Genomic DNA, 25,594 nt, shown 5'->3' with positions numbered 1-25,594 from the left:
CAGCAGTACTGCCATGAAGCAATAAGAGAGATCAGTAAACTTCGACCATCCCCTGAAAGAGACGCCCTCATACAGCTTTCAGAAATTGTACTCACAAGGGATAAGTGACAACTCTTTCTGTTATTCCTGGCAGCTATTTTACCAGACTGTGCCTAAAGAATTTTGTGAAATATACTTTGCTTCACGTGCAGATAACCAAAAATCATTTAAAGAAAATCATTTCAACCTTATTGATGGGCAATTTTTTTATTGGCAGAGTTTTTCAGAAAACTTTTTAAATGTAATTAAATCATCTGAATCTGTCACTCTAGTCCTGTAAATCCTAATAGAGGTATCTTGATGGTTATATGTGGTATTGTTTACACTGTTAAGATCCACATGTAAAGCCATTACACAAATAAATAATCAATGTTAAAATTCAAATGGTTTATCTTGTTTCACCATAGGAGTAAAGGTCACAAAACTGTGAAGTCTACATCTCAAGCCACATTAGTTAAGATTTTAACAGTATCCAAAATTTCATATAGGAGAATGGTTTATTATAAAAGACTGTACATAAAATTTAGACAACAGGTTATATACAAAATTAAGAGAACATTCCACTTGAAAAAATGAAAAAGGTAGCTAGCTGATCACTAGTGATACTGAAATCATGTTTAAAATTAACAAAGGCAAAATGCATATTACAACAGTCACATTGATTTGATAGCAATAATGGCCTTTAATTTTCAGAAATAAATGTTTTGCACTAGTCTTACCATTTACTATGCTGTTATAAATCTGTAACGCCCGGTACATAACTTCAATTTGAAATCCAAATAAATCCTCAATACACAAGAAACCCACACGTGAGTGCTCTACTTTAATATCCTAGGCAATATAGAATTACACACAAGAAAAAACATCCCGCCAACCTTCCCTTAAATTAAGAGGAGACACACAAAGTGCATGTGTTGCATTTCAGTTATTTCAAAAGACAATATAAATCTGTTGGTCAGGTATATATCCCTGTTCACTGATTAATACATGATCCACCCTTTTTTGAATTATTTTCCTTTTAAAACCTTTTTATGCTGCTAGTGCCAGGTAATGGATTAATAGTGCCTACTGAAAACTCAAATGCACCCACTTCTACAAAAACAATATGTAAAAAAGACTTCTAGTTTCCTCTCACTGAACCACTATACAACAGTCCACTGGAAACCTGAAGGACATACAGCAGTCCCTACGAATTTGACTTAACAGAATGTGCACACTTTGACACATTTTCTTAGCTTTGAAAAAATTACGTTAGAAAAGGAATTCAGTAGATTGACTTGTAAATACCCATCTCAGATTTTAAATCTGCAAAAATCCATCACTGCCATTGGGACAGGTTGAGATAAGGCTAATATTTTTTTTCCAAGTTAATATATTGAGAAAATAGAACCATAATTCTGCAATAAATCAGTATATTTTATTTATTCATTTATTTATTCATTTATTCATTTATTTTAAAAGCAAACCAGTGAAGGAAAGGACAAAAACCTTTGGTTCACTTATGTATTTATGAATGGAAAAATTTTATAATGCAAATTCACTCATTAAAAAACTTAGGTACAAATTACAACATTACAGATAACCCTTTGTTTTGTTTCACATGGAGACCTTAGAGACTCAATTCATTTCAAGAGACCTAAGTACGAGTACTCCAAGTAAATATTACACAAATTGGAAGCATCTTGGATTTTTTAAGTATATTTCAATACATAAATTTGTATGCATGCTTTAAACAAATAGTATATTTCAAGAATGAGTAAGTCTAAACAAAAAGTATGACCAGCACCAGGATTGAAGTTTTCAGATTTTAATATTAGTCTGACATAGCGTTAGCAACCATGCTGCACGGAAACATGGAATGGTACAGTCTGAATCATGATTTGTTAAATATTCTACCCCACACCCCCAGAATACTTAGGCTGGTCATAAAGTTAACTGTGTAAGTAAGCACATAAGCATAATCAGGTATGGACAGCCTCCTGTATTCATTGCGGTTTAGCAATACACAAACTGCCTCAAAGACTTATGCTTACAGGCAGACATTCAATTATACCAATAAAACAGCATGTCCTGAAAATATGGGCACGTTTGAAAACATTTTAAGACAATTCTGTTAACCGTAATAGTCCCACAGTATGACTGAATAAGAACCTACTTTATAAGCAAAAAAATTAATCAGCATAGTGCATGATTGATTCAACATAGTTCCCAGGGAACAGACCAGTCACTCGATTGCAGACTCCTTCATACCAGCCATCGTCATTCTTCTTTATTACATAAATGATTGCACCCTCCATAAATGATAGCTCATCATCCTTGTCTTTCGTATAATCATATATTGCCACAACTATGGAAAAAAGAGTTGAAATATCATGTAAGTGTAAGTGCACGATTTCCAACATTAAATGAATTTTAAAATTAATGCCAATTAAATCTACAGTATAGCAAAAACCAATTATTTGTATGAAAAGTTGTCAATTCTTACATTAATAAATACAGTTGATAATAAATACAGTCAGTGGCCAACCAATGTGCCTAAATCACTGGCTTGGTCTTAGGACAAAACTGACAATTTGACTAGCTACAAGTCAATAGTTTCAACCAACCTATCCAGGAAAGATCTCCCGATTTTAGTACTGGATGTTTCATTTGTTCAAGTATCTACTAACTGCCAACCACTGCGAAGCACCATTTCCAAAGCACTGGGCAAAGCTACAGAATCAGTAAATCAGGTAACACCCCAGCTATCTAATTATGGGGCTATCCCTAGATTTAAAAAAAAAAAAAAGTTACACATTTTAAAGGTCAACAGGATTTAAAATTTTTTTTTAATGTTTATTTTTCAGAGACAGAGCATGAGCAGGGGAGGGGCAGAGAGAGAGGGAGACACAGACTCTGAAGCAGGCTCCAGGCTCTGAGCTGTCAGCATAGAGCCCAACGCCAGACTCAAACCTACAAACCACGAGATCATCAAGTCAGATACTTAACTGAGCCACCCAGGCACCCCAACAGGATGCTTTTTTAAGAGGTAAATAGGTGAGAAAAGACCCATTAATTAAGACTTAGAGAACTGTTTGCAATTCTGTGGTATTTGAGTTCAAAATAGTCACTTCCTTTATAACAGTACTGTGGAGGGGCGCCTGGATGGCTCAGCTGGTTAAGCATCGGGACTTCGGCTCAGGTCATGATCTCACGGTTTGTGGGTTCGAGCCCCGCGTCGGGCTCTGTGCTGACAACTCAGAGCCTGGAGCCTGTTTCAGATTCTGTATCTCCCTGTCTCTCTGACCCTCCCCTGCTCATGCTGTCTCTCTCTCAGAAATAAAACATTAAAAAAAAAATTTTTTTTTAAACAGTACTGTGGAAAGGATAGTCATCAAAAACTCACTAGTTTTCTAAACTGGGGGTTTATGAATTTAATGGTTCCTTCATCCTAGCTTTATAGCTAGATAGTTCTGAAGTAATACGCAATTTTCTAGTTTATGAGAAACGGTATGTCATATTTTCATTGATTACCTCATGTTATCTTTTTCTTAAAATAGTTAAGATATTTAAGATATTCCAGAACTCACTTTTCCCCAAGAAAGACAGCTTCTCCTCATAATTCTGAATTAGTGAATTATAATAAAGAACAGACCTGAAGGGCTGATCCACAGTACCATTTACTAAATTAAACAGGCGACCTTTCTTTCCCTTTACAAAACCGTATTAAGTAAACTCAACAAGTCCCTTCGCCTCCATTTTAATCCTGCAGCAGAATCAGTCCTGTGATTACAAGCTCACTGACCTATCCAACATACAGAATAAATAATTGTCCTGGTACTGTTTTTGGCTAAATAACCATTCAAGAAAATGAGTGATTACCAGAAAACCATTAGTAAGGAAAACCATGAAATAACTTAAATAGTAAACATATTATTAATTTTTCAATTATTTATTATTGTTTATTAGCTTTGGTAACACTAATTTCTCTGTACGGAGAGTCTAAATGGGTTAGTTTGTGTAGTGTAGATGACTTTGAAACTGATCGTGACAAAGCCTCATCTCCTCAAAGTTATTCAGAATTTTCTTTATGCTTTTAGTTCCACTTAGACAAACAGCTGGTAAGAGTGCTGAACCAAATTAACTGTTTCTATTTTCCAAGTCCTTTTGTAAATCAATCCTAATCGTCCCTAACCTCCCCTCCTTGCAATGTATGTATTCTCATATACCGCTTACTACTGAGGATTTAATCATGAAAATTCAATGTCCATTCCACTTTCCAAAATCTAACTCGTATAAATAGCTAAACTCCCCTGTCTTCTGTATGTAGTATTTTTTTGGAACTCAGAGTCTAATACTCTAATCCTACTTCGACATGATAAAAATTTGAAGACAGCTATCTAGTTCCTCTGCCATCTTTTCCTCAACTTAGAAACAATGCTTTCAACATTATAGGTGCACTTCCCAGATATTTTGCCTCCTGAATATTCTCCTCCTGAAGGCACTCCTATTTGCAGGATCTTAAAATGTGATACTCAAAACTGGACATGATGCTAGTGTAATATAAGTAGATATGATAAGATTGGTACACAGTAGGTTAAAGTTCTTAGGTTAAAGCCCTAAGAATAGGCTTTTAGATACAGTCATGACTTACCATTAATATATTCAACTAAAATCCTATTAAACCAGGCCTTATTCATCTTGTGATTATAAAAATATTTAAAATAAAAAGGCTTTACACATAGGGGTGTATGAGTAGCTCAGTCGGTTAAGCATCCAACTCTTGATTTCAGCTTAGGTCATGATCTTGTGGTTCATGGGACTGACTGAGCCCTACATCGGGCTCCATGCAGACAGCGCAGAGCCCGCGGGATTCTCTCTCTCAAAATATATAAATAAACTTAAAAAGAAAAAAAAAAAGGCTTTAAATACAATCTTACTGAATCTCAACTCTGATTTAGACAATGGGTCAGCAAACAATGGCTCATGGACAATCCAAGCCACTGCCTTGGATTTATCTGTGAATAAAGTTTACTGTAAGCACCTGGGTGGCTGGCTCAGCTGGTTGAGCATCTGACTGTGGCTCAGGTCATGATCTCACAGTTCGCAAGTTGAGTTTGAACCCCACACTGGGTTCACTGTTGTCAGCACAGAGCCCATTTCAGATCCTCTGTCCCCCGCCCGCCGCCTGCCCCATCTCTTCCTCTCCCTGACTCACGCTCTCTCTCTCAAAAATAAATAAAACATAAAAAATAAATAACAATAAAGTTTTACTGGAACATGGGCAGACACAGCCACTCACTATGTACCGTCTATGGCTGCTTTTGTGCTACAATGGTGGGGCTGAGGAGTTGTGACTCAACAGACTGCAGAGTTGGCAAGCTTAAAAACATTTCATTTGCAAGACAAATATCAAATCATTACGTTGTATACCTGAAACTAACAGAATATTGTTGTGAAATTGTATCTCCATTTTTTTTTTTTAAAGTTAAAAATATTTACGGAGTGCCTGGGTGGTTCCACATGTTTTAAGCAACATCCAACTCTTAATTTTGGCTCAGGTCAGGTCATGATCTCACACTCTGTGAGTTCAAGCCCTGCATCAGGTTCTGCACTGGGAGTGTGGAGCCTGCTTGAGATTCTCCCTCTCCCTCTCCAAATAAATAAATAAACTTTAAAAATATATATTTATTCTCTGGTCTTTTACAGAACCTGTGTGATGACCACTACTTAAGACCATTATTTCAATTTGTAAAGACATTTTTTAAATCCTGCTCTATTGCCAACTGGATTAACCATTACATTATTTCAAATGTATCACCTTTTTATTAGTTCCATAGCAGTTCCAATTTAAATTTGCTTTTCCAAGCCAGGAAGTTACCAGGTACGCAATTCAAAGACTATTTATCACCTTGGAAATAACCATAACATATCTCTACTTGAAGGTACAGGAGAATCTAAACATAAAGTAGAATAGTCAAGATTTCCTGAACAGTGTGTAGAATATTTACTGTTTAAAAATATTTAAAAAGGTACATACAGCATAGAGAATGCAGGCAGTGGTACTGTAATAGCTTGCATAGTGACAGATGGTAGCTACACTTGTAGTGAGCATAGTGTAACATACAGAGATGCTGAATCACTATGCTGTAAACCTGAAACTAACGTAACACTTATCAACTAAAAACATTTAAATACACACATACATACGTATAAAAGGAAATTCCCTTTTTGTATGTATTCAAAACTTGGGCACAAGAGAATGCTGCAGGTCTCAAGAGTTATATAGCTACCTGCTTAAAGTCATTTAATCGAGTAAAGCAAAAGGGAATATATTTCAAAGGCAATCAAACTGATTAACCACATTATGAACGTTTTTCAGAACTCTAAAGGTTTCCCTTTTAATCGTAAGAGTTTAGAAATTTTGCTTTAAATCTTTACTAATGCTATAACTTTAGTTAAGTCATTTAACTGCTATTTTGTGCCTTATTGGTTTAATCTATAAAACGCGAAGCAAGTTCACCTCCAGCCTGTGTCATTTGAAAAAGCACATCTAACATAATTATTAATACACTTTTAATTTAAAAAATAAAGATGATCCCTTTATAATGGAAATATATAGGAAATAAGGTTTGACTAAATTATCTTGGCTGGTTAAGGCTATTCAAAGGGCTGGGGCTCCTGGGTGGCTCAGTCGGTTATGTGCCTGACTTCTGGCTCAGGTCATGATCTCCCAGTTCGTGGATTTGAGCCCCATGTCAGGCTCTCTGCTGTCAGCACAGAGCCAATTTCGGATCTTATGTTAACTCCTCTCCCTACCCCGTGTTCTCTCTCTCTTTCTCAAAAATGTTTATTCAAAGGGTTGGAAACACTGGACTATCAGAGTTTTTTATAGCTCTAAAAATTCTATAATTAGGTTACTTTCCTTCACCTCACTTCAATGATGACTGTACCTTACCTTTCTCAATATAATTCTTGGGGGCCCAAGCAGGATCCCCATCTGCGTATGGATCATTATACTGAACTACTGCAGCCTCTTCATCTTCATAATCCACTGGGGGAGGTGGTGGCGGAGGTGGAGAGTCATCAAACATAGGAATGTCATCTGGGGGAGGCGGCGGTGGTGGAGTTGGACTATCAGCAACTGAAAGAATTCAGATAATTAATGTGAATCAGAAATTAGAGTAAACGAAAATTCATAAGTTAAAAGAATTTAAGAAAGCTCTAATTTGTATATAGCATGCACTATAATTAAAACATGCAGTGGTTAGAAATAAAAGCTTGGTGTGTTAGAGCTTCTACTACTCTTAATATGAGCAATAATAAAATGAGCTAAAAATAAAGGTATTAGGAAGTGCTACAAATCAATGAATGCAGGAGGTTAGGAAACAATATCTCTTTTTATAAAGATTATAGGAGTAAAAGAGTTTCCTTAATCCAAGGCTGAGATCGGAACAAACATTACCCTTTAGTTAGCCTACCTCCTTTAAATAAGCCTTATGTCGCATTTCTCATTTGGACTACTGTAAATGTTAGGAATACCATTTCATATGTGGTTTGATAACCATTCACTGTGCACATTCAGGTCCCTGATTTGGCTTTTAGTTATCTTTTAGTTCCCCAGAAATAAGCTTCCAGTGAGTGGGATATTTGTTTGGGTCTGTTTTAATCAAGAAAAAGGTTGATGACAGCAGGTCTGTTTTCTATTATTTAAACAAGAGAAAATTAAATTAGAAATTAAACAATTCCAAGCTAAAACAAAATGTTGAATATTTTCAAAAATGTTTGTATTCATAATCAACTTTTTAAATGTCGAAAGGAAGCTAAGATTCTTGCATTCCTGCTGGTAAAATAAAGCATGGGAAGGGGAAAAGACTAGATCCTAAAGATCCAATTTTCTCAGAATACATACACAATAAAGATTTTTTAAATAAAGTATTATGGGAAGATATAATTAAAACGAACAAACAAACAAAAAGGAACTTATATCGTGGAAAACAATAAAAACGACTCCTATCTCAAGCTGTAGATGGCTGTGGTAGATGTGTGTGTGTGACTTAAATAATCAAGGATGTCAACAGTGAGATGAGAAAATGTCAGGCTAGAACTAGGCTCTCTGAACTATGATGATTCTAGGTAACAATGCTCCCAAAAGTAAGGAATTCAAAGCCAAAACACAAGACTAATTCTTAATTCAAATTTCTGATCCATAAATTTCTTTGAAAGCTAAAGACATAAAAATTCTTTGACACAAATTGATACAGGAATTATATAATATCTGCAGGGGAAAAAGAGAATACTAACATACTAACTCAAATGCCAATTTCTGGGGCTATTTATGTGACCAAAGAAAGAAGTCATAATCTACTTGTCAATACAGGTTTTAAAAAGTTTATTCCACCCTATTTGGAATAACGTACTGAGAATATAACAAAGGGATCCATATTCAAAACATCTACAGATAAGAGCCCTACTTTCATAATCACTTCAATTCTGTGATTTTTATTTTATCCTGATGGGGTACAAGAAAGACTTATTAGAAAACATCCTATGCAGTGATGCTTATTCTGATAGCTATCAAACAGATCTACAATTTTTTTTCCCATCAAATGCTTGATTCCATTTTATTTTTGCCCTTACCTCCTCCACAAAGCTTTCTAATATTACTGGGAGGAGAAGAAAATGAGTATGAATTCATCCTAACATCAAAGAGCCATAGCTCATATCCTTAATTTGGCTTATTGTGTAAATTACACATTTGCCATCCCTAAATTACATTTACTCTTGACTTCTATAACTTACTGGTTTAGTTTTCACTGGGTTGTCTTCATGTCCAACTGCTGTGAATCTACATTGGTGTTATCTCCAAATTATATACACACTGGGGCAGAAGTCTGGTCAATCTAATTCTCTATGCATAAATTACTTTTCTAGCACTATACATAATTAGTTCAAAAATGCTTCCTGATGTTAATTATATACAGATGTAAAGACATTGCCGACTTTTTTAGGGGCTCATATCTTAAACTGAAACAAATTTAGTAAGTTAACTACCACATGCATTCATTATTACCAATTTTTAGTATCATAAGAAACTTCATACTTAAAATAACACAGAAAATCTGTACTCCATAAAACATGTAAGATATTGACACAAAGTTTATAATCAATCTTCCTAACATACTTTCAAAGAAAACAGATACCAAACAAAGTTGGGCATTCTGCAGCACAAGGAAAATACTGATTCTAGTTCACAAGTTTGGGGAAAGCAACTAAAATAAAATAGTAATAAGTACCCTGGTCCTCCTCAGGAAAAACCATGCATACCTAGAATTATGTATATTAATATTGAATTTCTATAAGAAAAGAATTACCAAAATGCTAGTCAATATGCTTTGGCTCCATTAAATGGATGTTTATTATGGCTATTTTAAAATATTTCCTCCCAATTTTGGCTATAAGGCAGCTCAGGTTTTTAAATTCTTACAGCATTAGGGACCAGCAATTTATCCTTATTCTTTCTTTTTAAAACTAAGAATCACTTGTTTTTATAAGTGTAAACATACTGGAGTTTTTCAACAACTGTTAACAATAAAGGGTGGTTTATACTCAGAAATTTCAACATTACGGAACCACAATATTTTATAAAAAGCCCGTTCAATCATATATGTTTCTCAAAGGTAGAAATCTGAACTGTTCGCAGAGTCTAGCACGTAACACTGAGTAAACAATTACTTGACTACAGGAATGGAGGAAATCTGGAGATTACACAACAGGGTCAGCAAAGGCTGAACAATGGAATTTGCCACAATGTATACTCATGGAAGACTGGGCGGTTCTCATGTGGGCTACACATTTGTTCAAATCATTCTAAAATTTATTTGCACGGTGATGATTCTCAAATGAAGTAACTCACTACTAGACCAGCTTACCATCTTAATCTCAACAGCTATTTTGGCATAGTATAATTCAGTAACAGTGGGGGCTTTTTCCATTTTGTCAACATTCACTCTGATCATGTAGCTAGGATTACATATCTTCTGAAACCTCAAAGTACTCAGGTAGCAATATAAACTACTCTATCCTAATTAAATCATGTATCCTAAAGAATTTCCAAAAATTGTAAACTTGACCTTCCTGAGAGAAGACCTAACAGCTGACAGAGGTGCATATTCAGAAATATTCCTCATGGCCCTGCATATGGCCAAATCATGAAGAGGGCTCAACACTGATTATCATTCCTAGATGTATAACTTGTATGTAAATTAGTTATTCTTGCAGATTCATTCTCAACCTAATAACAAATCATTATGTAGTTTCAAAATTATTTATGTATAAAAATCTGAGGATACAAGGTTTCTCTAAATTTTTTATGTAACTAAAGGGGGGAAAAACTGCCCCAAATTTAATCTTACACTACAGTTACCTATATCTTGATGAATTTGCTGGCAACAGAATAAAAAATGTTTTCTAATTCCCCTAATAGCTACTGGAAGCTGGCAGTTTCCATACAATTTGAGTTTTTTATTATACTTTCCTTAAGAATCTGCAAAGATCAGATTCATAAGTTTTAGAGATCAGATTCTTAAGTTTTAGATCATGTAAATACATAAGAAAGTTGAAGTTCTGAAATTTATATGGGTCAGTAATCATGCACACAAGAGAAAAAACTGAAGACCGTGCTCTTCAGTTTCAAAAACATATCTGCACCTATTTTCAAGGTAAGATTAGCGTCTCGATAAAAGGAAATGATGACTCATCAGCCATGCATGCTATAAGGAGACAGCCTCTACTCTTTGACAGCTCAGTTTTTCCAAACTTACTGTTTTCCTGCACCCTGGCCACGAAGCCTGTGAGAGGTATCTGTGGAGTCAACTGAGGCATAGGGGGAGGGGGTGGAGCAATAGAAACTGGTAGCAACAACACAGTATGGGGGAAGTAAAACAGATAAAGGAAAGAAAAGGAAACAAACAAAAAGCAGAAGTCAGTTACAAGGACCACAAACATAAGTATGCAAAGAACAGTTTGCAAATGAAACAAAACAAAACAAAAAACAAAACAAAAACCTGCAGAACCTTCATCAAGTTCATTTCCCATCAGCAAACCTAAGTTAAGTTAATCCTAATATTATACTGTTTGGGGAAGACTTAAATTTACCATCACATTCATTTTCATGCAACGAATTTTCGAATTCTAAGGGAAGACTTTAAAAAAATGAATTAACAGCAAAATACAGATGGAAATTTCCAGGATACTGTGTCTATGCCTATCTCTATAACCTAACAGGTATGTCTAGCTTTAAGGTAATGTTGTAAATTAGAACCCAAATAAGTATGTTATGTTATAGCTGTTCATTCCATATGGAAATAAATACATTAATCACAGGTTTCCTTTAAAAAATAGTTCTTATTACGTATCTAAATTTGCACACAGTTCTCCAGGAAAAACTCATTTGTAAAACCAGGTCATTATTATTTTCTAAGTTGACAATTTTATTTGTAAAGATATCACTCCTAAATTTACCAAGGAGTAAAAGTGCTTTTACATATCAAGTTAATAATTCATTGAGTTTCATAGGATAAGTATTTCAAAAGTGGCCTTCTTCATTTTATCACTGTACTGAGATAGGGAACCTGATCTCACAACAGGTTAAAATATGCAATTTTTTGCATTAAAGTACTTTCTAAGAAATCACTGAGTAGCTATAAACATTCCGACTGCTTTCTGAAGAGGACATAATTTGTAGGAAGTTGATACCAAATGCTCATGTGGGCAGCAAATGTATTAAAAACTGTAACAAACTAGAAGTAAACATTCAAAAGTTTGCCCCTTTGTCTCATTTTAACAAGCCAGTAATTGCTAAAAATTGCTCAGGAAAGTCTACAGGACTGAACTGCAAAATTAAATTTACTGGCAGTTACCAAAGCGTGACACTAAATTGACAGAGAAAAACAATTTATTCGTTCCCAAGGATCATTTAACCGAAAGGTTGTTTCTGTTAAAACAACGTTGGTAAGCATACAAATTTGACAGATGTTAGGTATTCCAAGCAACAATAACAAAGCAATATAAGTTCATTAATATTCATCGTATGGCTAAAATTGACATCAATTCACTATATTGGTCCTCATTGATTTTGATACTTTGTATTTAGAAGGCTCTTTAGGAAATAAAATGTTACAGTTTTGATTTTTAAAAAAACCCCTCCCACAAACCTAAAAAATATGTTTAGAAATAACCCTTAGTAACTAGACATGCTGGTTAGTATGTAGAGAAAAAGAAACGCTATGTCAGAAGATACTAGTTGTTACTGCCACACTTGGACAGAAGGGGAAATATGCACATCAAAACACTAAAAACATTAACATACTAATACCACTATAACAACCACCACTACTACCGCGATTTCTATAACACCAACAATAACTCAAACTGAAGGATAATTATTTTGGCACATAATATTTTTTAAATTCGAGTCCAAATTTCCTTTATAATACAGAAAAATTATAGTCATTCAGTAATGAAAATGTCTTATTAGAGAATAAGTAACCCAAGCACTGTAAAAATAAAACTGCACAAACATGTATTAGGTGAATTGTCACCAAAACTCCTATTTGGAGAATAAACTAAATGTCTTAAGTGAGGAAAATAAAAATAAGAACATAAAGATGGTATCTAAAAACACAACATATTATGAAAAAATTAAAAAAGATCATGAAACTACTGAGGCTAATAATCAGATAGTCCATGGTATATTAAGACTCTAGCTACCTTTCATTACCAAAAGGAAATCAAGGAAAATGTGAGGTAAAATTCTAACTGGGAAAATTTCCCGGTAGCCTGGAAGAAAATTTTAGTCTGGAAAAGGACTGTATAAATTTGGGGATTATCTGTGAATTTTGGCATTTCTGCTAAAGTGTTTTTCAATTCTTAGGAGATTTTTGCTATTAACACAATGTTTAACTCTAAAATTTACACTGGAAACAAGTAAGAGAACTTTCCTCCAGCTCTGCTTTATACATGTTCAGAATATGCATTATAAATACTTAAAACCAACTTTAGGTAAATAAGGAGTATTCAGTGGCCTTTTTTTTTTTAACTAATACAAATGCAGCTCTAGAAAGCAGTCACAAAAGCCACATGGGAAAGTGTGTTCCAGTCTATGTCCAGTATTCACCTATCTTCAAGCCAGTAATAAATACTGGACAACAGGCTCATTTCAGATTTGTTTTTTTTTTTTTCTTTGAATTAAGCATCTTAATATGGAAACTGAAATTAATGATTACCCCAAGCAATTCATACTTCCTGTCATTAAATGCCAAAACTATTTTCTAATCTTTAAATATCTTATTTAAGCCTCTAAACTGCAGTTAGTGTTGAGATGTGCAATCTGATGTGAAGAGAAAGAAATAAGAAGAAAATTCCCCTCCCCCCCCGTTACAGAGATTAAAGACAGAATAAAGCAGGCATCACAAATGTTTTTAATGGTTCTGAACTCATTTCAGTACAGGTTAACAAGCTTCAAAGTGATAGCCAGCAATTTCATTATATTAAAGAACAAATTTCCAATGTTCTGACTTTCAGTGCTATTGAACGGTCTCAAACATGCCAATAAAAATAAATTCAGCTTAATTCATTTCAGTATTTTTGTCTTCTATTTCTATTTATAGTAATAAAAACCATTAGTTAAATTTTAGTACATAAGTACATTCAGTAAGTCTGAATTTTTTGAGAGAAAGTGACAAGCAATTATTCTTAAAATAGCACAATTCAAGGACTAACTTCCTAACGCAAAAATAAACATGAAATAGCATGTTTTCAATTGTTGTCTATCACTGGCAAGAAAAACAGCCTCAAATAATTTTGTTCAAAAGGAATTCCACTGTTGATGCACGCCTGCAAAGCACAAGCTTACTTGAATTCTGAGAGTAAAGTGGGCCTCCATTAACATGAGGCTGAGCAGAAAATGGAGCAGTCACAGAAGGAGTTCGTCTGTATCCACCAGAAGATGTCGAGGAAGTGGTAGAGTTGTGTCGAGAAATCTGCCTGGTCATTGTGCCATACTGGGAACCAGGGGCTGAGCCCGGGGCCACTGCAAAGCATTAGTCAAAGGCAACCAACAAAGAACTTGAGCATTAAGTGTCACCTCCAATGGCGGAACAAAGAGAAGGAGACTCACAGTAAGAAGTATTTACTTTTTAAAGCCCACAGCACAAAATACAGAGAAAAGTAAAGATAAAACACGAATAGCTCCTCTGAAGTTAAAAACAGAAGGAAAAACAGATACTGTATGGAAAGCTGCAAAAGTAAGTAAGTAACATTCTTAAACTTTTTAATTCAGCAGAATCCCAAATGGTAGTTTGCTAGTATTGTATATAAATTTTTCCATCTCACTTTAGAGTATATAGCTTCTATATGTAAACTATGTCTTCCAACAAAATAAGTACCAAAAAATAATCTGAGATGAAAAGCATCAGCTTTTAGATGTGAATGCATTAATAGTTGGTAAACTTCTTCCTTTCCATTGCCAAATCTTCAGAAGCACAGGTGAAATTATAAAATTTAAACAGGTAAGCATAATTTCCACCTATACTACTATATTTTAGTACTATATTTATTAGTACTATATTTAGTGAATGCTTATTGTGTTAGCAATTATTATCAATACATAGGACAGTAGAATTTTTATGGGAAGAAAAATTTCTAGTTTCAAAGCACTCATATCTAGAATCAGGTTTCTTATGTATCTCCAATCTTAAGAATAACATACTTCTCCTTTCACTTAAATTTCTGTAACTGAAAAACTGGAAATAATATTAGACTTCGTAAAATAACTTGACAATTCTAAAGCAGTTTTAAGTAGAAAATCCATTACCTTTCCCCATAGTTGGAGGGTTTTTTCCATCCTATACCCAAAACAATCTTCTTTATTATCATGCATATCTAAAATGACTAAAGTACTAACAATACTAAAAATTTATTCAACATCTTTACCAACATTTCAAAAGTTTAATATTTAAAAGGTTAATACAGTTCAAAGCCTCTAAAGTTAACTACCCTTTTCAAAGGTAACTTTAGGATTAATGTTAGCCCTCTTCTCCCCACCCAAACATCTAACCATGACTAAGTAAGTAAAACTAGTTTATTTTCATTCAATTGTGTAATTTAAGCTCTCCTAGAGGTCATACAAGTTATTACATAAAACCATACAGCAGAGGTTGTTCATTTTAAAAAGTGATAATATTTAACATTTTGGAGCTCCCAAGCCATAGGCAGTCACTAATTATCTGAATCACCCACATGATCCTTTTCTGAATAAAAACACATTTTAAAAATAACACCCTAATCAAAAAAATTAATTTTGGATAGCCAGGGTTTCCAGAGAGCTCTAAGAAGTAAACCTTTAAGTTTCTAATAGAGACCTCTGTAACATGATTTTTATATTTAGAGAAATACTTATATAATTATAGATAATTACATACAAGTACATGTAATGGTTATATATAATTTATTTACATAAATATATTTTATATGTAACTTTTAAAAAATAAGATAAATACTCAGCTCCAAGAAACAATATTACCAGTATCATCAAAGCTTCCTGTTTGAGCCTTCAAGATCCCAAAAGGTGTTAAACCAAAAGGTGTTAAACATTCTTTCTTTATAGTTACTTTTTTTAAAGCACAGATAGATATAACCTTAAACAATACACAAAGAGAAGTTATAATTTATAAACTTTCATTTTCATAATTGAATAATTATGCATGCTGCTTTCTCTCTGATATTCTAAGATTCATCCATGTTGGTAATTACACCAATAGTGTATCACCCAATTTTGTTGCTTTATTTGCATGTGAACATGCCACAATGTATTTATCCATTCTATTGTCATTAAACATCTGGGTTGTGTCCAGATTTTTGCAATATTAATACTAATACTATGAACATGCCTAAATAATCTTCCTGAGTTTCTCTACAACACTGGTTCTCAAACTTAGCACTGCTGAGAATTTCACCTTAAGGGCTTCTTACAACAGATTGCTGGGCCCAGTCCTCAAAGTCCCTGAGTGAGTAACCCTACAGTGTACAGTGGGATCTGAGAATTTACATTTCTAACTAGTTCCCTGTGGTGATGATGCAGCTGGTCTGGGGATCACACTCTGAAAGCCACTGGTCTAGGAAAGTGGTTTCAAGTTGTATGGTCTTGGTGTCCACTCTTTAAAATCTTCAAAAAATTTTTGCAGGGGTGGGTGATAGCAACAGAGTAATTATAGTAATTACTATAGTAGAAATTAAAACTGAATTAAAACACATATATATACAAATAAACATTCTGTTAACTGTCACAGCAATGATTTTATCAGAAGTCACAGAGGCTCTGGAAACTTCCACTGTATACTGGTACCAGAATGAGAAATGAAAAAGGCAAATAGGTCTAAGTATTATTATGAATATAGTTCTGATCTCAAAAACGCCATAAAAGGATCTTAGCAGTCCCCAGGGGCCCTGCAGCCATATTCTGAGAACCAGTACTCTAGGGTAAATATATAGAAATGAAATTATTAAATCTGAGGTAGAAACTCATTCAACTTGACCAGGTAACAGCAAATTACCTTTCCAAAGTGAGTGTATCAATTAATAAACTCCCATCAGCAATGTCCTTTCCTGTTACTACACTTCCTCATCAACATTTGGAACTAGTAGACTTCTGTATTTCTACCTACCTAGTGGATGTAAAATAGTATCTCATTGTGATTTTATCTTTCATTTTCCTGGTTATTATCTAGGTTGGGGGCATTTTATTCTCACATGGACTTCTGGATGATAATTTTTATTATTAAGATCTTTTTTTTATTACCTCCTTTTGTCCCTTTTCCTTTGAGTATAAGAATCATGGTTTTGAAAAGATGTAGCAAAACAGCTTCATTTTACCCAAGCTGAAACCCCTCTGTCATTTGAAACATTTTATTATCCATTTCTACTCAGATTATTGCTACTGTATATTTCTAGGTTGAATGGTTTCATACTGTGTCTATATTTGGAATTCCTTATATGCTCAATCCAGTCACCTCTAATTTAGGAACAATGTAAATGTATTCAATTAAAAAATATATATTTCTTGGCATCCCAGATGCCAAAAGTACTGAGCTATATCAGAGTTTTTCACACTGTGACCCACAGGAAAGCCTCAGAGCATCCCATAAGCACACATCGTTTTCTTCTCCATTTTTTCTTTCTCCTATCACCCATTTTCACCCCAATCTTTTGACTGCTATATATGGCAGGGAGTTCCAAATCAAGTTTCACTTAAAAAAATACTACTAATTTAAAAATATCTTTTTGAACAATCACTGCTATAATTTTCCTTAAGAAATCAAAACAAGCAACAAATACAAACCACATTAAAAATTAAGCACAGCAACACTGCACATTTCAGAGAACGTGATTTTACATCTAACTGTAACTTCAGAGGCCTTTCACCAGAAGAAATTAGTGTAAATTAGATTTAACACTTTAACCTTTGTGTTACCACCTACAACCTAGTAACTATAAAAGCTACCAGTCTAACAGAGGAGTTTATTATGAATTACACGAAGAAGTCAAATCACTCTGGGGGTTATGCAGTCTCACCTATCACAGTGCTCACTGGGAGAAGTGGTGGAGGAGGTGGTGCTGGTGGAGCTCCAGAATGAGGAGGGACAGAAATGTTTTCTAATAAAATAGTTTATAATTCAGGTCAGAGTGCAAGGAAGAAAACTAAACATTCTGAAACAGTAAGAAAGTACAAAGTTTTGGAAAGGAAAAACACAGAAAGAGACACCCCGATGTAAAGCACGTCTAAATGAATATGAATTTTACTAGGTAAAAAGGACACGGAGTTCATACTTGGCATCAACTATAAAATATGCCTGTTTTTATAAGTAGCTTTTTCTCCTTTTTCAACAACCTCCTTGAGAAGCTAAGAATTTTTCCCTAACAGTTTTGATTATCATACTTACTTTTTAAATATGTATTTTTAACATTATAAAGTATTCATTTCATTTACTAAAAAATCAAGGAATTTATTTAATGCTCTGCAATGACTTCTTAAATTTTTCTATAATCTAAAGAGTAAAAAGGCTTTTTCTATTTTAATCCTATTTTATACTCATGGCATTTTACTAAAATATGTATGGAATATTATACATAAATGTAGTAGTCACAGAACAAGCTAACACAAGAGGTGAGACACTAGCCTACAAGGTAAATATCAAAACTCACTGGTCTATAATTCACATTAAAGACACTCCTGCTCTTGAAATAATAAATATCACTCTTGACTAGTGCCCAAGTCAAGTACTTCTATGCAAAAACTACTCACTAAAGCTATTTAATTAACTCTCTACGTAAGAAGAAACAGCTAGTAAAACCCTAAGGTCTCCGTGAAAGTCTCCCTAAAATGTTTTTAAATGTTAACATTTCTTCTAGCAACAATCACATAAATGTATCAAGCAATTTTATCTAAAATAACTATTTCAGACTTTATAATAAAGCTCATAAACAGTACCACGTATTAAAATAGATTAATAAGAAACATACCTGGTCCAATAGTGGGTGGTGAAGGTGTAGGCACGGCAATGGGAATGCCAATACTGCTGCTTCCACTGTTTTCTCGACTTCCACTCCCTCCACTACTTCCGCTGCAAAGCAAAAATCATGAAAAAAGCTATTCTAGAGATTTACCCAAAAACAATGTAATAATCAATTCAAAGCCACTAAATACTCCTTTTATAATGTGTATGTGTATACATATGAACATATGTATGTACATGTGTGTTATATACATATATCAAAGTTTTTAAAACTGTTCAATACAATTTTAATCCTAATACTTAAGGTGGTTTTTGTGTTTTACTCTACTCCTCAATCTACTGGAAATCAGTACAGTCATGACACAGTACACACAACTATTAGAAGAGATCATCCTATTGAGAAATGAATCACCAATACTTATACTACAATGAGTCATCAAAAGTTGATTTATTTTTAAGTTTATTTATTTTGAGAGAGAGAGAGAGAGAGAGAGAGAGAGAGAGAGAGAGAGAGAGAGAGAGAATTCCATGCAGGCTCGGTGCTACCACCACAGAACCTAATGTGGAGTTCAATCCTACAAACCGTGAGATCATGACCTGAGCTTAAAACCAAGAGTCAGACGTTTTAACCAACTCAGCCATTCAGGTACCCCCCAAAAAAGTTTGTTTAACACCTACACTGAACAGCAGTAATCAAAGCAGACATGAACCAGGTTGCCTGGTTGAGAATGGGAAAACAGATATTAAAAAACAGTATGCTGTGGAAGCCTGGTGGCTCAGTCAGTTAAGTGTCCAACTTTAGTTCAGGTCATGATCTCGCAGCTCATGAGTTCAAGTTCCATGTCAGGCTCTGTGCTGACAGCTCAAAGTCTGGAGCCTGCGTCAGATTCTGTGTCTCTCTCCTCCTCTCTACCACTCACACTCTGTCTCTCCTTCTCTCTCAAAAATAAACATTTAAAAAAAAAATAGCATGATGGATGCCACAAAAAAATGTACAAGATGTTATGAAAGTTAATGAGTTAATAAAAAGTATAACCAGTTTTATTCTGGAATTACTATGAAAATTTCCATCTAACTCAAACAATGGTCATAAAATGGAAATTTTCTGGAAAACAAGCAAACTGACAAAAACAAACAAAAAACAGTAGTGAAGTTTCAGCGTGGGCCATTCTAAAAGAGTTGATACTGTTAACTCTAACCAATCCCTTACTATTCTAATTCAATGGATTTACTGTGTCTTTAGCCATCTGACCTTATACTATCCAGTTGTTTTTAGAAATGTGTGCGTGCACATGTATACAAATGTATATATGTGCACATGTAACCTAAGGCTCCATATTGTGTTTTAAAATCAACATCACTGGCTCAACAGACCCAGAAACTCAAGAGAGCACTGTTTAGATAAAATTTAATTTCTTCCCAATATGATTATTCTATAATTACATTATCATATGTTAGTAAAAGAAAAAGAGAGTAAGCTATTTATATTAAATAAAATAGCCTGAATGTGAAGGCCTCCCTATTCTCTCAAGCCAGGTGATCAATATTTTGCTTTGTGCCACCAGTGCATCACAATCATATGAAGTTTTTGTATTTATTATGCTCTTCTACAAGTATTAGCTTATGTGCCTTTTTTCTCACATAGGGGTTAGAAAATTATAGCAATAGGCCAAATTTGGCCCATGGACCATTTCTATGACCTACCTATGTGCTAAGAATATTCTTTTCATTTTTAAAAGTTTTTTAAAAACTGAAAGAGGAATATTATTTAACGACACATTAAAATTATATGAAATTCAAATTTCAGTTCCATATACAAAGTTTTACTGGAATGCCACCACATGTTCATTCATTTATGTGTTGCTTTCATGTGCAGTGACAGAGCTGAGTAACTGCAACAGAGGCCAGATGGCCCACAAACCCTAAAATATTAACAATCTGGCCTTTTATTAAAAAGTTTCTTGGGGCACCTGGGTGGCTTAGTCGGCTGAACATCCAACTTCTGATTTTGGCTCCAGTCATGATCTCACAGTTTGTGAGGTCAGGCTCTGTACTGACAGCACAGAGCCTGCTGGGAATTCTCTCTGCCCCTTCTCTGCTTGTGCTTGCGTGTGTGAGGATGCACTCTGTCTCTCAAAATAAATAAATAAACTTTAAAAAAATAAATTAAAAAAGTTTGTTGATTCTTGTTCTAACAGGAAGAGCTTCTGGAAAATTAAACTATATTTTCCTGGTATATCTTTAGTATCTAATGAAGTTAACTCTTAGTAATTGATTCTTGAATATGATTAAAGTATTATTCCACTATAAAGAAAAATGTTTTGAATTATTATTTAAAAACAGGGGCACCTGGGCGGCTCAGTCGGTTAAGCAACCGACCTCAGGTCATGATTTTTTTTTTTTGTTTTGTTTTGTTTTAATGTTTTATTGATTACTAGGAGAGAGAGAGAGACAGTGTGAGCAGGGGAGGGTCAGAGAGAGAGGGAGACACAGAATTTGAAACAGGCTCCAGGCTCTGAGCTGGCTGTCAGCACGGAGCCCGACGTGGGACTCGAGCCCACGAACCGTGAGATCATGACCTAAGTGAAAGCCAGACGCTTAACCGACTAAGCCACCCAGGCGCCCCGCTCAGGTCATGATCTCACGGTTCGTGGGCTCGAGTCCCACGTCGGGCTCCGTGCTGACAGCCAGCTCAGAGCCTGGAGCCTGTTTCAGTCTGTGACTCCCTCTCTCTCTGACCCTCCCCTGCTCATGCGCGCTCTCTCTCTCAGAAATAAATGTTAAAAAAAACATTTTAAAAACACAGCAAAAAAATTGGTTCTGATCTTGACCTGATACAGTAACTGCAGATATCAATATAATAATTTATTTACTAGCAGTAATAATAACAAATTTCCATTACATAGCACCTGAGAGAATTGACTTTCCTAAACAGAGTCCCTCTAAATAAGTTTCTGTAATATACCAACCTAAAAGTCAAGGTAAAGACAAGTTCCTTGCCCAAGTTCTTAAGTGATAGATAAAAGTGAAGAATAAAACAAATTAAGCTATACAATATATTTGTCTGGCTGTATAATATCCAAACATGGAGTGACTAACTTTTGGGGAAAAGAAGGTAGAGGCTACAATTGGGGGAAGGGACTGAGTGGGACTTCAGGGTTCCTGGTAATATTCCATTTTCTGATCTGAGGGCGGTTATGTGGGTGTATTCAATTTGTACTAAACCATCAAGTTGTATACTTTAAAAATTGTATACTTTTACGAACGAATGCACGTCATGCTCCATAAACCAGTTTTTTAAAAATTCACTGGCAAGGTGATTTCTAGAACTCTTTTTTTTAAGTAACTTACATATTCTAGTATACCAACCCTCTTAAAAAATTCTTCCTCATATTTCAGGTGTCTTTTTTCTTCCAACCTCATACAATTTTAAGTCATGTTGTATAACTTCTGATATTTCACCTTTTATCCAAAAATATTTAAGAGTGGTTGCCTTGATCTTTTTTAAATGACCGTTTTAAAAAACATTCTTTAGGCCTTGGTCCAATTATGCATTTATACGTCCGTCAAAAAGAAAACATAGTAGCAATTTGCAATTAGTATAAACAGATATTTAAAACCAAATTTAAAAAAAACAGAGAAATTATGACACAAATTTCTAGAAACATCTACAATGTTATTACCCTTATCTTTTATATCCTGTATTAGCATTAGAGCAGTACACCGACTATATTAGCATTAGAGCAGTACTTTACCTTTACTCAGCAACTTCACAGGGGCTTCTCACCAGTCAATAATCCCCACTCATGGATATTCAAAGGCTCAACTGAAGGTTTACCTGTGTGTCCTCGGTCTCTGGTTTAAAGAAGCTGTCCTGCCTGGACTGTGCTGACTTCCGAGCCTAGCAGGACTTGTCATGTAGTCATTAGGAACCGTTGGGGGTTTAACAGGTTCCAGGGTTTTATAAGGAGTATTTCGTCTAAAGAAGCATAACAGAGAAAAGAATAGTAAGAAAGATTAAGTGGTATTTCCCCCCAAATTTATGATTGTCTCTTCATAACAAAGTATAACACAAGGGTTTTTTTAATTTGTAATAATAAAGTTTTGTTTAAAAAAAAATTCTAGGGGCACCTGGGTGCCTCAGTCAATTAAGTGTCCAACTTCAGCTCAGGTCATGATATGGTTCATGGGCTCAAGCCCCCCATGGGGCTCTGTGCTGACAGCTCAAGGCCTGGAGCCTGCTTCAGATTCTGTGACTCCCACTCACCCTGTCCCTCCCTCACTCATGTTCTGTCTCTGTCTCTCAAAAATAAATAAAAGTCAAAAAAAAAATTTAAGTGTTCTTTAAAAGTAATAGATAAATAAAATTCTTAAATAAAAAATAAAATTCTTTTGTGTTACTTTACACAAAAACTAAAATCTGTTATTTTTTTCTTATAGAGACCCTAAGAAAGGGTAATTTAGATGTTCTAACCTTATTTCTGAAAATAATGATTCTAATTTTTTTAAATGCTCAGTAATATTAATCTTTGAAATACACATTATTCCCAGCTCAGTCACCCACAAGCCACTGTCCTTGTACATTATATGAAACTATCTCCTCTGCATTTTATTCCTACTTCAGTGTGGAAATAATATGAACAAGTACATTTCTAATCCTATATAATGCCATGTATTTCTCAAAAAATGATTTTAACTTTTCGATTTAATAACTTCATGTTTTTTTTCAGGGGCCAGGGGTTTACAGAATGAAAATGGAAACTAAGAGTCTATTAATAATGATTCATCACCTCTCTACCAAAAACAAGAAATCCAATGCACTGAGAACTGAGAACAAAGAAGCCACCACTTGTTACCTTTTCTATTTCTCCAACTGGAAAAGCCCCAAAGCTCAAGTATGAAGGGCCTTCAGATCACCAGCAAAAGCACAGTTAAAGTCCCTAATCTCAAGTGCCAAGAAAAGCTGCAAGCTACAAAATCAAACCACATAAAATACACCGCTTATTCAAAGTCCTACAATATGAATACCGTAAACACAGGTGAAAGCACCATATGGAATCCTCTGGTAATTTCATTAGATATAAACTTAGGCCACACTTATTTTTTTTCCAAAAAATGAATTAGAAAAAAATAAATAATGCTTATTGACATATATACAAAAGAACTTTTCTAGTACATACTTTTATAGAGAATATTATAAAACCGGCATATTCATTATGGATTCTGTTCAAGGAAATAAGAACCAAAATGAAATTTGTAAACAGTAGTTCACACTAACAGGGTCCCACAACAAGGATCCATACATTTACTTAAGTCACAGAAATATCTTTTTCTTTAGCCTATGGATTTTCCTGTAAAATGCAGTTGAATTCTTACCCCAGTGTTCCCCGGCCTGACATGGGAGGGCTTGGTGGTTTCTGAGTAGGAGGATTTGTTCTCGACAGTGTGCCAGTTCTTGCAGGCTGGTTATTTCCATGCTAAAATGTAGAAAGAAAAGCTTTTATTTTCTATATCAAATTGTTCTGTTGGTGTTTTGACACCATGTATTATTTTTTTAATATCAGAATGTGAAGTAAGGATTCCCAGACAATTTTAATAACAGACTTTGGTACCACATTTTTAAAAGTCAAGAAACCACTTTCACTTGGCTTTTCCTATTATTAACTGCTATTCATATCAATTTATGGCAAATTACAGGTGTGATTACTGGATTTTATTTATTATTTTATTATTGTTAAACATGTTCACTGAGATCATACTTATCTGCGTTCAAATAACGGATTTCTCCAAATTTTTTAGATATGTGCATGAATAAAAACTACAGATCTCAGTGTCAACTTGCTAAAACATACATCTGAAAAATTATCATTATCTTAACAATTCAGTAACAAAGTCATATATGTCTGGAAAACCTCCAAATTGTTAAGTCAATAAAAGCAAGGCAACTATCAAAAAAATGAGCAAAGCAATAAATGTTAGCAAAATTAATGTTCCTATATAAATGCAGATGTCAATATATCTTTGATATATTAACACATCCAAGCTAAATATTGCTGATTTGAACTGAGGTTGAGTATATTTAATCTACATAAGTCCTAGGGGAAAAAAGCAGACAGACATAGGAAGAGTTTTCAAATTTTAGTGGCTCTGCAGCCTCTATCAATATAGAGGGAATACTGTGGATCAAATGATAAGTAGTATCTCTTACCTTGGCTTTTAGCCACTTTACGTTGGCAAAAAAAGGGGGGAAAAAGTAGAAATTAATTCTAAATAAATTATATCTGATAGGACACGTTTATATTTACAGTTATTCAATTCATGTTAATAAGCTTTTTACCCAGAAATATTTCAAATATTTTATAAAGAAAAAATATCCATAAGCAGTAGGGAAATATTCATGTGTAGCAAATATTTTTCAAAAGAATATATTCATAAGGAAACTACCACTTCATTATGCCAATCTCATGCAGGCCCAATAAATATCTTAGGTTAGTATTTTATCCTATGAAACTAACCCAATTGAATCACAGGTGATAAACATTGATTTAAACACAAACACCATAACACATTAAATGTAAGTCCACTTTTAATACATCAGTGTACAAGGCCTAAGGCTTCCCTAAAAAATAAAAAAAAAATTTAAAAAAAATCAATGCCTAAGTACTCATTATTTGAATGGTAATACAGTATTTTAAAAATTGATAAACTATAAATGTTAACATTCAGAATAACATATTGTTTACAAATTCAGAAAAGGACCTAGCACCTTGATGTTTAAAAAATATCAAGGGGACACCTGGGTGGCTCAGTCGGTTAAGCATCCGACTTCAGCTCAGGTCATAAACTCAGTCTGTGGGTTCGGGCACTCATCGGGTTCTGTGCTGGCAGCTCAGAGCCTGGAGCCTGTTTCAGATTCTGTCTCCCTCTCTCTCTGCCCCTCCCCTACTCATGCTCTGTCTCTCTCTCAAAAATATATAAACTATAAAAAAAATTTTTTTTTTTAA

The 25,594-nt window shown here is 34.4% G+C and overlaps 1 protein-coding gene across 9 annotated transcripts in view; it reads right to left on the bottom strand.

Annotated features, from left to right (window-relative positions):
• Window positions 1-411: 411 nt before the first annotated feature.
• The window catches only part of ABI1 (abl interactor 1), a 129,457-nt gene continuing 104,274 nt past the window's right edge, over window positions 412-25,594 (bottom strand). Inside the window, exons 4-12 of one of the 9 annotated variants that reach the window (XM_077772420.1) lie at window positions 24,799-24,813; window positions 23,967-24,067; window positions 22,429-22,569; window positions 18,598-18,698; window positions 17,650-17,730; window positions 13,934-14,110; window positions 10,842-10,928; window positions 6,977-7,162; window positions 412-2,386 (exon numbers count right to left, since the gene is read on the bottom strand). In XM_077772420.1, coding sequence (XP_077628546.1) covers window positions 2,211-2,386; window positions 6,977-7,162; window positions 10,842-10,928; window positions 13,934-14,110; window positions 17,650-17,730; window positions 18,598-18,698; window positions 22,429-22,569; window positions 23,967-24,067; window positions 24,799-24,813 — 1,065 coding nt within the window. In that variant the 3' untranslated portion in view covers window positions 412-2,210. The remainder of the gene's footprint in view (window positions 2,387-6,976; window positions 7,163-10,841; window positions 10,929-13,933; window positions 14,111-17,649; window positions 17,731-18,597; window positions 18,699-22,428; window positions 22,570-23,966; window positions 24,068-24,798; window positions 24,814-25,594) is intronic. The other 8 variants (XM_077772421.1, XM_077772412.1, XM_077772415.1 and 5 more) reach the window with 8 other exon arrangements.

The sequence above is a fragment of the Crocuta crocuta genome, unplaced genomic scaffold, assembly GCF_008692635.1.
Source record: "Crocuta crocuta isolate KB4526 unplaced genomic scaffold, BGI_CrCroc_1.0 scaffold96, whole genome shotgun sequence".
Classification (NCBI taxonomy): Eukaryota; Metazoa; Chordata; class Mammalia; order Carnivora; family Hyaenidae; genus Crocuta; species Crocuta crocuta.
The sequence above is the reverse complement of the archived record's forward strand: the minus strand, read 5'-3'. Positions and strand labels throughout refer to the sequence as shown.